Source organism: Lepisma saccharinum, chromosome 1 (genome assembly GCF_977018435.1).
Source record: "Lepisma saccharinum chromosome 1, izLepSacc3.1, whole genome shotgun sequence".
NCBI lineage: Eukaryota > Metazoa > Arthropoda > Insecta > Zygentoma > Lepismatidae > Lepisma > Lepisma saccharinum.
The window spans coordinates 174,372,792-174,387,100 of record NC_139229.1 but is presented as its reverse complement, the minus strand read 5'-3'; the positions used below and the strand labels follow the sequence as shown (position 1 = coordinate 174,387,100).

General features: G+C 36.2%; 1 protein-coding gene across 1 annotated transcript in view; it reads left to right on the top strand.

Annotated features, from left to right (window-relative positions):
• LOC145987263 (venom protease-like) overlaps window positions 1-11,827 on the top strand; it is a 30,625-nt gene extending 18,798 nt beyond the window's left edge. The window contains exons 2-6 of the mRNA XM_083121781.1: window positions 1,320-1,505; window positions 2,839-2,948; window positions 3,876-4,135; window positions 11,005-11,171; window positions 11,666-11,827. Of these exons, the coding sequence (XP_082977907.1) occupies window positions 1,320-1,505; window positions 2,839-2,948; window positions 3,876-4,135; window positions 11,005-11,171; window positions 11,666-11,827 (885 nt within the window). The remainder of the gene's footprint in view (window positions 1-1,319; window positions 1,506-2,838; window positions 2,949-3,875; window positions 4,136-11,004; window positions 11,172-11,665) is intronic.
• The last annotated feature ends 2,482 nt before the right edge of the window (window positions 11,828-14,309 follow it).

Below are 14,309 nucleotides of genomic sequence, written 5' to 3'. Positions count from 1 at the left end.
AAATCGGTAGGGATGGAAAAGAGTATATAGAACTTGCTCAAGATAGGGAAAGATGGAAGGCCTGTGTTGCTGCAGCCATGAACCTTCGGGTTTAAGAAGGCTAGGGAGTTAGTTAGTTAGTTGTGGCATACCAAAATATTTTAGAATATCAAAGAAACACAATGATGTTTGATTTTTATAAGTCCACTTTATGCACAGAAAGGCTAATCAGGACTGGACCCACAGATTAAAGTAGGATTTGACCACTATGTGCCTCCACCTGGTATGAACCAGGGACTCCTTGATTACAAGGCAACACAATGGTGTGCTTAACCATTGTTACTCTGATAAATTGCTGAAATAAAGAAACTTAATACACGCAAAATGTCTAATGAAGTCTATTTTCACATTTCATAACAAGGTGATCCATGCCAACATAGTGATGGCTCTTCTGGAGTCTGTCTATTACTGAAACAATGTCGATCTGCTCAGAATGACATTAACCAAGGAAGTAGGCCTCAAAGATGTGGTTTCAGTGAATTTGAGCCTATTGTCTGCTGTTCAGTGTCCCAACAGCATGGGCGCAGTCAACAGAGTAAGTATTGTTACTTACACACTGTAGCTACACTTCAACATAAATAAGTAAGCTTGTGTTGCCTAATTTTTGAATAAAGTCAAATCTCTCATGTCAATTACTTCATTTATTAATAATCACTAGTTGCAACATTCCCAGATAGCAAAGTAAGCTTGTGGCAAGCTTACGATAGCTTGCTTTGCTTGTCAAAGTAAGTTTCGTATGGCAAGCTGGATGCAAGGTTGATGTTGATTGATTGATTGATTGATTTGTTATATTTTACTTCACTTTTTTGTGCCACTTTTGGCTAATTTGCGTAGATGGGGATGAGTGATGATGTGATGAAATTGATGAATGGACACTCACAAACATCCACGCCCAGGCCAGGATTTGAATCCGGGGCCCTTGGCATCATAGCAGGATGTGCTAACCACTCCACCATGGGAGACAAGGTTCATGTAAGTGGTACTCTACAAGTGAGACTACTGCTGAAAGCTTATAGGTAGTCATGACAAGCTTGTTGCTTGTCTTGCCTTGACAAGCTTGCTTCAACTTCGACTTATGATAACTAGATACAAGCTTGCATCAAGCTCACAGCTTGTCATGGAGAGCTTGCTGCAAGCTTCCTTCAGGCTTGCAGAAAGTTTTCTGTGCTATTTGGGTTGCTACAGGGTAGGACAAAGTATCTGCATATCTATCCTTTCATAAATGCTCAACATTCTATGGGAAAATGATGATAGATTTTCATAATTATGGTTGAAGTAAGATTTATGTATTTTATCTCATAAATTTGACAGTGTGCCAAGAATATGGGAAGGCAGTGTATGTAACAGAAGTTGCCCCTGTTGACCTTCCTGATGTGGTGCTTCATAATAGATCAACATGTGCGATTGTGGAAGCACCATTAATTGTTGGTGGAGAGGAAGCAAAAGCAAGAGAATTTCCACATATGGTAGGTAATATGTCGGAACGCAAAGATATGGTGTAATATGTTATTTACGTAAAGATTTTTTATTAAATTGTCCATACAAGAAATCATTTTTCTGTCTTAAACACTTTAGATTAAATTATACTTTGGCTAAATCTTTATACAAAAAAAAAAAAAGGTTTCTCTCTTTAGAATTGTCATATTACAACTTGATAATAATAGAATAGTTACATAGGCAGAAATTCCTTAAGGGATAACTACAGCTGCTGCTTTGATAGTTGAGCAGGTTATGATCCTCACCAACCCTTGCAAATAAACAGATGAGATTTTATGTATTATTGGATTAATTTCTCATAATTAATTTCATATAAGTCTGGTTATGACATTCCAATAATAGTTAGAAAACTCAGATTATTATCAATAAGCAGCCACTGCAGTGACTGAGTACATTGAATGTTCAACTCCCAATAGATCTAGGTTAAAATACCAATCAGACTTGAATGTTGCTTTGTGTTTAAGTTTTCATCTATTTCACATAATTATGTTCATCCTCATTATCACACTTAACCTTAGGAGCAGCTCTACGATAAGACCTGCAGAACCACTAAATTATTAAAGAAAATATTATGCATGGAAATTTACTAATTTTGTATTGCATATCAAAGCAAGACAATTATGTATCAATACATATTCTTGGTTAGGTAGTAGCTGCTATAGCACAAATCAAGCTACCTGTTCAGTTTGTTTTAGCTTTCCAGAACTGCAAACCACTTAATTCGCTATCCCCTACATTGAAATTTTTTCCTGTGATTTAGGATATTCACCTTACTCATAAGATTCCATTAGATCACAGCAGTGTTGCCAGTGACACACCTGTAACCCTCTGCCTTCTTGCATGAGTTTTCAGAAAAAGTTTGCCCTATTGCATGGTTGACTGGGGTGCAATAAAATATGCTACTTGATCTCCTAAAGAGAAACTTTGGTGTCATTTTTGTGAATATGTGTGTGTCCAGTGTATGTGTGTGGTGTTTTCTTATACTATGTTATATGTTATTAAATTTTAATTTTCATTATTGGATTTCCAAACCATTTATTTCCAAGTTGAACTTTATAGCCAAAATATTTACTTTTTGAGTTACAAAAATCAATGTGGTATTTGAATAATTTCCAGTGTAGGAAAAATTTTCGGTAACTTCTTTCAAAGAACTGGAATATTATTGTATCTCTTAGGCTAAAAGTTTGAAACTACAGGGGGAGAGAGCAATATCGGAGTGTGTAGATTCCCTATTATCTAATACAAGTTTCTAAATATGAATCAGGAAATGTTGAAGCATTTACTACGTTGCTGATATTTTAGGCAGTCATTGGTTATGGTGACAATCCCGACATCCTTTGGGGCTGTGGAGGAAGCCTTATCAGTGAAAGATTTGTAATGACAGCAGCTCATTGCATGTACAGCAGTTTGAGGTCAGTATCTTTATCAGAGCATTCTACTAACTCTCTAGCCTTCATAAACCTGAATGTTATATTATACTATTCAATAAGCAATTTAATTGATGACAGCAACACAGACCTAATGTTGGCTTTAAAAAATGTCATTGATGTCAGAAAATTCATCCAGTACAACGCTAATTATGCAACCCAGCCTCCATGATGGAGTGGTTAGCACAGCATGCTATGATGCCAGGGGTCCACTCTAGGCATGGGTGTTCTTTCTGAGTGTCCCTTCATCAATTTCATTGTACAATCACTCATCCTCATCTTTGCAATTAACAAAAAGTGGCAAAAATGTGAAGTAAAATAAACCAAATCAATCAATGTAATTATGCAAATGACACATACAATATTTTCAATTCTAAGTTCATCTTGGTTTGAATGCACATTTAATCATATTTTAAGACATGAAGACATAAGAAGGATGTCACAAGTTGAAAAGTTAAAGATGAGAACAGAAAGGTATTAGAATGCTGGTGATACACAAAAAGAATAAATGAAGAAAGACTACCCATGAAGAGTGAATCGAGAAAAAATACAAAATAAAAGGAAGACCAACAATTAAGTGGATAGATATAATCAAGAAAGATGTGAAAAAAATAGAAACTGAGCCCAAGTAGAGATGGAGTAGATGTACTAGGGTAGAATATGATGGAAAGTTCCCCTCTTTGACCCATTAAGAAACAAAGAATGTGAAGAAACACATATTGACAACTTCCCATGATGATGATGATGATGAGTTTTTGCATTTTCCGATTTCAGATCTCTTTTTTTAAAAAATATATATTCTCAATGTGAGAATGGTTACCATCTGTCTTAGCCAAAGTTCTTTGCTGAATTTTGCATAAAAAGGTGTCATACCTTTGCTTTACTCATCTCACTTTTTGTTGTTTCTTCTAGAGGTGAGGCAAAATGGATAAGACTTGGAGATCTTATTTTGCAAGCAACTAATGATGATGCTGGACTTCAGTTGTTTAGGATCACTCAAAAATTCAGGCACCCAGACTACAAACCACCAGCTAAATATAATGACATTGCACTCTTTATGCTGGATAGGAATGTTCTATTTACAGCCTATGTCAGACCTGCATGTCTTCATGTTACCAACAGCATGCCAGGGCAGACTGGTATAGCTAGTGGTTGGGGTCGAACTGGATATGGTAAGTATATTTATTAGTTAATTCTACAGCACCAACTTTAAAATATGGATCCATATTTAAGTGTTTACAAATAAAATGAACTTAAAACAAAAGAAGGAAACAACATTTTTTCATGATATTAACTTATAAAAACTGTACTCAAAATGCTTTTATTTGAAGGTGGGTAAAAGAATATGCTTATCAGTAACTGCAATGATATATGATGCTTTTAATGAACAGGTAATCTCTGACCTGTGATTCACCCACACAGGAAAATGTAACATGGAAGCATGTGAAAGTAAAAAAAAACATTAATTTAAGTATTAAATACTAATTACCTCCAGTTACTTGTTTGTAAAGTGAACTTCTAAATAACAGCATCATGAAACTGATAGCAATGTTTTGTGGCTATTTACTAGGTTTTCATTTTGCATTTACTTTCCACATCTGTGAATTCACATATGGATATGCTTCTACTTTACGATTTGAAATTTCTCCTGAAATGATCTCACAGAAATGGTTTCACATGGAAGATTTTCTATCACATCTATTTTATTTTCTACTTTCGTAAACAGAGCACTAATATGGTATCATTCAAATTAACAAGCCCCTAAACAAATAATGAACTTCCAAATTGCTAAAGACAAACACCAAACCACCAACCACACAAATTCAATTTCTTGCATCAGTCTCACCTTAAAATTCCCTTCTTTATGGAATAGCACATGTATTGCACAGCCAAGTCATTGTGTCTTTCCTTTTCTATTTAAATAAATTCACCAATCAGCCTCATTGTCAAGATTAGGACATTGAGGTAGAAAAGCAATATAAAGTGACCAAGATAGAAATATTCATGCTGCATTACTCTTGTAAAAAATTATAGTGCCTCCCCGATGACAGCATAGTGGTAATGTAGTGGCTTTGTAATTGAGGGGTCCTAGGTTCTATATCTGGTGGAGGCACGGATCCCACTCCAAACTGTAGGTCTAGGGCCGATTACGCTATTTGTGCATCAAGTTGACTTAAAAGTCTTTTAAAAATTATTGAGTTTTGTGAAAGAAGTACACTTATTACTTGTCATGTTTACAGGAAACTAAATAATTATGTATTTTTTAATGCAAGAAATCAAAAATGCTTTGAAATTTAATTAATCAAATTTGCTTTATTTTCAATATTTAAGCATTTATCTTACAGGATTTACACTTCCAACACATTTATATTCATATAGTAGAACTGCAATGCCTACAAATGCACTACGACTACACACTAGTGAACTGCTTTAATGCATTTTATTCTGATTTTCCAGTTTCTCACACACTTTTCAATATTTTCCCTATTACCATTCTTAGTTATTTATGAATCCAGAATTTACATTTCATGGAAAATTTTCATGGCGCAAACAGTATGCCTTCTATGTTTAGCACCAACACAAAGTACTCCTACATCAGATGAATGTGGTAGAGTTGGAAAGAGATCAGTAGTGGTGCAGGAATGGGGAGGGGGTAGGGGTACACTGTACCCCCAAATTTTTGAAGGGGGATACTGTACTCCCTAAATCCATAAATCGAGTTGTACCTACTGTACCCCACTTGGTAATTTGACAGCAGATGCAAGGTGCTACTGTTAAAATAACCTATTTTCAGTTTGCCCAATAAAAAACTGTATATTGTCTATAACTCATAAACATTATCTTCCTTGCCACAGAAATCAAACCATTCTAAACTTATTCTACTACATTGTGGTTGGTTGCTACTAGTTAGTTCATTGACCTGTGTTCTTGGAAACCTTCTTATGGAGATGAAAATTGTTAAAAAAGTGTGTGTGGAACGATGGAATCAGATTTGCTCTCAGAAAATCATGCTGCAGATGAATGCTCCTTTGCGTAAGGGAGGTACACTTTTCTAAAGAAGCGGTCACGTCGATTTGAAGATAAAATACAAATCTTCATCAGAAGAGTATATATGACTGACCCTATTTTCTTTTGAATATTTAAAATGGAATTTTCCAAAACAAAATACTTAACGAATGAGACGAGACACTACAGACCAACTTGGGGGTGGGGGGGGTGCAACCCATATTTTTCATACTTTATAAGAGGGTGTTTGGTATACTTAAACCTATATATTAAGAGATGTATTAAAAAATTAAGTCCCGATTAGCCTATCTGAGCATGAAGTGAATCTAGAATAAGTTTTAATAACTTCAGAGTGAAAACCAAAACAAAGATAAGCACAAACAAGAATGAGAAGAAGCTCACCACACAGGAGACAAGATGAGGCTGTGACAATTCTCGACTTATCACATTGCGATATCATTCCTAGGTGAAATAAAATTTTTCCTAGACATTTAAACAGGGTGCAATTTGTGATATTATCAGAGGAGGGGGGGGGATTATTTTTATCTATGTATTAGGTATAATTATAATTGGACATTAATTGCTTAAAATCTAATTTTGGTATCGAATGCAACACAAACACAATGCCATTTGAAGTTAAACCGTAAAGTCAATCTGTAAGAAAATTACATTAGTCAGATGAAGGTACGAGATAAATGAAACTCACTGTAGGTTCTATTGGTAGATTTTGGATTCGATTCACAAGGTCTTTGGGGAGTGAGATGGGAATGTTTGATTGATTTATTTGGTTCATTTTACTTAGCATTTCTGCCACTTTTGACTAATATCAAAGATGAGGATGGGTGATGATATGATGAAATTGATGAACACTCACATGCCCAACCTGGAACCTCTGGCATCAAAGCGCACTATGCCAACCCCTCCACCATGGAGGCAGGCGAGGTGGGAATGTGTTTTGGATTTTCTTTGTAGATGCGAAAATCTTTAACTGTGACGCGCCCATGTTTTTGCTTACATTAAAGTTTACCTTTTCACATAAACAAGAAATTGACATGTCACCAGTGGCGTAGCGTTATAGTATGCCTGTATGCCCGGCGTTCCCAGATTTAAAATGTCAAAAATGCATAAATGCTGCCAATATAAAGTAAATCTTGACTAATTTCATATGTCTGACATTCATGGCATTATAATAGCTATTTTTCGCGATCCGCTTGCAACGCTGCACTAACAACACTCGTTCTAGCATTTTTTTTTCAATGCCTTTCCTGGCCGGATGCTGAGCAGGTTTGGCGTACAGGACTCTATATTCTTTGCTGCCTTTCTGGAGGGAAAGCTTGGATCTCTAAAGCACACGGTCAAATGCTCTCTCATACGCCAGCGTATGGAGCAGATGGCTACGTGATTAGTTCACGTGACCCTTCCTGCCTTCTGAAGGAGACGACAGCGGTAGAATTCCTACCCAGTTCTTCGCGATTGTGCCACTCGTGCTATGTGTTGCTATAATATGCAATATTGGCTGACGTAACTTTACCAAACTGAAATATAGCACTTCTTAATGGCCACTGCATTGTATAATTTATCGCATGAACAGCGATGTGCATTAAAAACTAAAAGATCAACACAGTTTCTGTCAAATAAGTTGGTGAAGTCTTCGTGGTAGAAGTTCAGCCTGTGGCTGCTCTACCACTTAATAAAAATAAAAAAAAATAGTTTTGCGGGTTATTATTTTTTCGTTATTATGTAACTGCTTAATATTGTGTCAATGGAAATATTTAGCATTAATTTGAAAACTCTTAACATCGAATGGTCTCTGGACAAAATTATTTTAAAATGTTTATCAACATTCTCAAGACGTAATAAACAGTGGTCTGAATTACTAATCGGCACTGTTATGTTAGTAGAGTGTACGATAGTTGGATCATCTGCCAACCTCCGTGTCAGTGTGTTTTGCACAGCGCGCCAAGACGACAGAGGCCCCTGATTCAAATCCCGGCGTGAGCACGGATGTTCTTTGTCAGTGTCCCTTCATCAATATCATCACTCATATTCATATTCGCGATTAACCAAAAGTGGTAGAAAAGCGAAGTAAAATAAACTAAATCAATCAGTAGTTGGATCACCCACAACAATGACGTCTACTGTTGTTCAGAGGCGCTTGTGATTCAGGTAGGTTTTATAATGATTTGTGTCATGCCCAAAGGAATAAAACACCAGAGTTCAAAACATTTGTTGCATAGTGAGGCATCTCATTTTCTAGCTAAAACATGCATGGATGATGATGCTTTATTGAAAACCCAGCTGACTTCAGGCAAATAAACAATACCTGTGGCGACTAATTCCATAAGTAAATTATTAAGCAAAAAAGGGCCGACCCTTCCTTCGGACTTGGCATTCCCACCCAAAATGCCCATGCTACGCCACTGCATGTCACCCTAAAACACATGCATGTATCTGCATTTAATACTATTACATATGAAAAGAAACCTTGGGCGGCTCTTCATATTGTCCAATGTCCACCAAAGATTGAAAAGAAAAAAAACTTTTGAGAATATGCCTTTCCTGGCTTCCTCTGACACCTGAAGGATTTTGGTTTTGTATATGTAATGATAATACTTTCAGTGCTTGAAGAAAGTCATTAGGTACAGCTAATTATATAACAAATAAATGCTTTGTCTTGATTGGGAACCATCTCAACTCAGTTTTTTTTTCTTTTTTAATACAATGCCCTACAGATGTCTGAGTAAATACCAAATACATGGCATCTAAAAGACATTGGATGTGGAACACATCTGCCAAAAATTGTTTAAAGATATTTTTATGCGTAGCTATGGGACTTTAAAATTAGAATGAACTGAACTGAAGTGGAACTCTATAAGTATGATATATTCAATAATGTGGTTTCTATATCCAATGGGTGGGAGATGATTATTCCTGGTTGAGGTGGCTCAAGATTCTCCTCACCCCCTTTAATCTCAACAATTTTCACATTTCTAACTCCACATTTCCGTAAAACAAAAACAGATTCTAAGAATAACATAGAAAAAATATTTATGCAAATTTTGCATTAAATAACAGGACATTCGTGTGTGCTGTTCTAAAATAGAATATTTCCCATGGCTTCACATTATACCTAGGTATCAAGGACGTATTTATGGGGGTCCAGGGGGTTCGGACCCCCACCCCTCAAAAGACTTACTAAGTAGTAAAAGTAAATAATCAAAATATAATTGATTAGCATATGTTATATAATCGATGGTTATTTCCACTGAACTTATTTGAAGGCAAGGAATTTGGCTCATACGGCCTTGAAGGGTTCCAAAGATTTATGCAAACAACTAATGATAATATCCATAAAATATTAATCAGAAACTTTACTTTTTGTTAATTCGATCTAACTCCTTGTTTGTTATTCAATGAATATTAAATTCATTTTCTATTTGATTAAATTCCTTGCCAGGGCAGTTGTTTTTATGCAAATCTTGGCAATCTTAACTACACGTAAGCTAGATAATGAATACGTGCTGTTATATCTCTATTCTATTACTATCTTTTACCTATTCATGTAATAACAACAATACAATATTAATTAATTTACATATTTAATTAATATTTTAATTTAATTAAATATAATTATTAGTATTATTATTATTGCAACACTTGGTTGGACCCCCTCCCCGAAATGTATTTCTTGGTGCAGTAGTATGTGTGCTTATATATATATGGGATCCTGAATTTTGTATCCCCCTCTAAATGAAAAACGTTCCTCCACCACTGGAGATCAGTCATCACCAACCGAGGGATCAGCAAAGGATGTGGGATTGAGATAGGTGTTGTGCAATGGTGGGATCTGTGTGGGAAAAGGTGAGCACTTTCTCTCATTTTGATCACTTAGTGAGAACTTTTGAGAAGCAAAGTTTCCTTTCCTAGTGACAAGACATTTAGAGGGTCGTCTGACCCATCAGGGGATTCCCCAGGATGGTGAAGCTCTTCATGTATTCAAGCACAAACAGTTAGAACTATTCACATATTTGAAAGTGAGGAAAAGCATGAATCGACTGATTGATTTATTTTACTTCACATTTCTCCCACTTTTGGCTAATTGCGAAGATAAGGATGAACAGTGATATCGTGAGATGGATGGAAGGGAAAATCACAAACAAACATGGACATCACAAGTCCTACCGAGGATTTTCCTGGCCACAGGTTAACTCGATAGAGCCTTGTTAGTCTGCTAAATGCAGTCTGGGGTGTACTATGTGGAGGAGAGATTGACATTTGGGTGTATTCAGAAAGGATCACACCTTACATGAATGCATGAATTGAGATTGGTTTGAATGAATATCATGAGGGAACAAAAATAAATCTTTTAAAAATCAGAGTATTCTCATATTACCTAGTTGATCCACAGTATATGGCACTTAACAACTGTGGATGGGGATTTATTTCAATCCCTTTCCCTTATGGACCAGCTTTCACAAAAAAAGAAACATTGAACACATCAAAATATCTTAATGAAGCACTGATTACTTTATGAAAATGAAGTTACCTTTTCCCCATACAAATAGTAGCCAATCCTTATCACAAAGTGAAGAATGCACATGTTTCTTTCAGTTGCTTTCTAGTATTTTATTCTTCCAAGTGGTTTCCTCTTTCAAAACATTTGAAGCAATGGAATGGCGATTCAACTATCACTAAACTTCTCATACCCATGTGAACAGGTTGATATCTCAGTAGCTTACACAAGCTTGTGAACCTATAAACCATTATGCATGTATTATGTTACTAGAATGGTAATGAATTCAATAGTAAAATATTGATTTGGTGTTTTAAGCCTACTTTATGCACAGTAAGGCTAATCGGGACTGGGCCTACAGTTTAAAGTGGGATCCGAACCACTATGTGCCTCCACCGGGTATCGAACCCCGGACCTCTTGATTACAAGGTGACGACGCTACCACTGCGCCATTGGGGAGGCCCATAATACTAAAATAAAATAAATGAGTTTAATTCTGATATATTTTTATTTTTCCACTAGCCAATGATCCAAGTGATCACCTTTTGAAAGTTTCACTGACATTAGTTGGAAATGATGTATGCAATGAGACATACAAATCAGATCAGCAAACTTCAAAACTACGACAAGGTATTGTGGAATCAATGATTTGTGCCGGAGAATTCAACGCTGGAAAGGATACATGTCAGGTAAGTTCTTATGGATGAATGATAAGATATTACAAAAACAATGTGCTCTGGTTGGGACTCTAACCCAGAACCTTTGGAGGTATTGACCACTCAATTATTTCAGTGCTGTTAAGTCTCTATTTTTGGACTCAGTTTTATGAGCAACATTTACATGTTTACACAAAACATGTTTGCACTAAGTCAGTGGCAAAACAGCACTTTAAGGGCCAATGCATACCAGTGGGGAATGCATGGTCAGTGAGCTAATCAAATCCCATAGCTCCTGTTTTCTTATTTCTGAAACCAGAGTCTACTATTCTTACTTTCATGTAGCTCCCCAATTGTGTTCATGATGTTGAGTAAACACCAACATTTTGGTTATTCCACCAGGAGAAACATGCTTGAACTCAATTTGAAAATATTTGATTTTACTTTGTTTTTGAAAAACAAGGACAACTGTCCTGACAAAATATTCTAATACTAATACTCTAAAACTTTTCTTCTTTACTTTGCAGGGTGATTCTGGTGGGCCATTGCAATATGTACTTCGGGAACCATTCTGCATGTATAGCATCTTTGGAGTAACTTCATTTGGAAAAATGTGTGGTTTTGCACCTGGAGTTTATACAAGAGTATCTCACTTCATTCCATGGATTGAGAGAATTGTTTGGGGTTAAAACATTAAACAGATTCTATTTTCTGAAACTTCAGATGGCATTTTTTGTGTAAAGTGTAAGTTTTCTACTTTGCTTAATTCTGTGCCACTAAACCATATGGAGAAGATGTGATGATAAGGCTTCATACATTTGCAATCCAATTGAGTTGAAAATGATGTAGTATGGCTATATGCTTTGACCATTTGAAGCTGAATTGAGGACTAAAAGTGGTAAACGTTGCAAGTGCCAAAAGTGTAAGTGTTGGGAAATCGCATCGTTCCGCACATCAGCCAGTAAGAACGTGCACACTAGTGATCTCTTTACACGCCCTTTGAACTACTTAGAGGGCTACCAGCCACATTTTACATTTACCACATTATAAAGTATGGCACATTTCACAGTTTAAGGTGGAACACTGTGTTTGAATTATTGTGGCATTTACAGCGTTTACCAATTTTAGTCTTCAATTATCCAAACGGACTCACTTAATAAGAGGATGGTTGAATCTTGACATATATGCTTTGATGTAATCTAGTGTTCTACATGTATTTGACTGAGTGGATATATCACCAGAGCAAGACTACTTAAGTCTCTAAGTTTTTAAGATCCCAGTAAAGAATAATTTCTAGTACTGTATACATTCAAGTAAAATTTTACTTAGGTTTCTTTTTATTCATACTCTCTCATATTGTTTATATACGCTAGGGATGGGCCGATATGAAAATTTGGCCGATACCGATAAAGTACCGATATAAAATTTACCGATACCGATAACCGATATTCTACCGATCCGATATAAAATTAGAAATAGTCCTTGAAGAACCTGAAAGGTTCACTGACCTCTTTAATAAATGTGTGTTTCAAGGTGACTGCAGTGCAAAAGAAGTTGCGTATTTAGACATTTACTTTTTTTAGAAAGTAGGGCACGGAGATTATCCATAAAAATTACAACAAAATGGCAGAATTTTGCACTAAATTATCAGAAAATAATCGATATATCGGATCGGTAAAATAATCGGTAATTTTACCGATAAACCGATACACCGATATGCCTATATCGGCCGATACCGATAGAGTACCGATTAATCGGTCCCATCCCTAATATACGCACAAAGTACAAAGAGTGCCAAAGTTCATAATAAATATACTACAACAGTCAGCAGTGCAGACTTGTCAAAATTATTGGGGGGGGGGGGTTGTGATCACTGAAATAAATGAATGAATGCCTCACTTACTCCCTTTTAATTATTTACATAAATGCTAACACAAATCGCAAGAACATAATTTTACTTTTTTGTTCTTGCTACAATTTTTTACTCTTTAAATTTAATTTTGCAATAATAAAAAAAACATAGCATGTACACTAAAAATAAAGTCACATACACAACAAAAATATATGAACATGATTTCAAAATAAAGCAAGAATTGCTCTACGCACTGGGCTATTTTTTTATGAAGTCATTAACGAGCAGTCTCAGGTCCAAATTATCAAGCACAGTTTGATGTATGTGGAGTACCTCTAAGCTGCTTAGTCTCTTCTGCCCCATTGTGGATCTCAAATATGTGGCTGTGGCTGTTGTCACTGGCACAGTGCAAAGGAGAATCATAAATTTGGCAACTTCAAGCAGAAGCTCCTGGAGGGTGCTGTCTTCTAAAAGAAACTTCCTTATGTCATGCATGGTAGTTAGAACTTATTCTGTTTTGCGATATCACGAAGCATGGTCAGATGTAAGGAGAGCCTATCGGCATCCAAATCTTGGTGAAAGAATTCTCACGTTTGCTCAAAGTTTGTTGTGCAACTGTTCACAGCTGAGATGTATTCTTTCTCTATGGCTGTTACTTTTTGTAGTCCTGTAGATTCATGTCATTGTTTAACACACATCAGTGTATATTGATTTATAATTCTCTTTTGGAGTGTAGAACTTGAGGTTTAGCAGCATCAGCCCCCCAAAGTTGATGGTCTAGAACATTTCAAATGTGTATTTAAAGTTAAGTTCATGTGGCACAATTCAGAGTAAACTTTACAAGAGAAGCAAAATAATACATTATTGGGGGCTCTGCCCCCACATCGTTAACATTGGGGGTGGGGGGCTCGAGCCCCCCACCCCCAAGCCCCATGGAGTCGGCGCCTATGACAACAGTACAACCTCACCCACATGCTGGAACTTAGGCTTAACTTGGCTCTCTAGGTTAATCTTGAAGATGAGAATGATTGCTTAATTGATTAAACAGATGAATGACCAAACACAGCGAAACATCCTCTCATCCATGCCTCTCAGATTCAAACCATGATCCAACAACCATACTTCCACAGATCACACTTGTGGAAAATATATTTCACAAAACTTTAATTTACATCTTTAGGGTTTATGGAGTGCAAGTGACCCGAGGATCGAGTTATGTTCAAGGTGTTGCCATGTGGAAAAAGTACTGCCAATTTTGTGCCTTCAGTTCAAGTTTAAAATGATAATATATTTTCTAGAGATGAGCCGATACCATCATT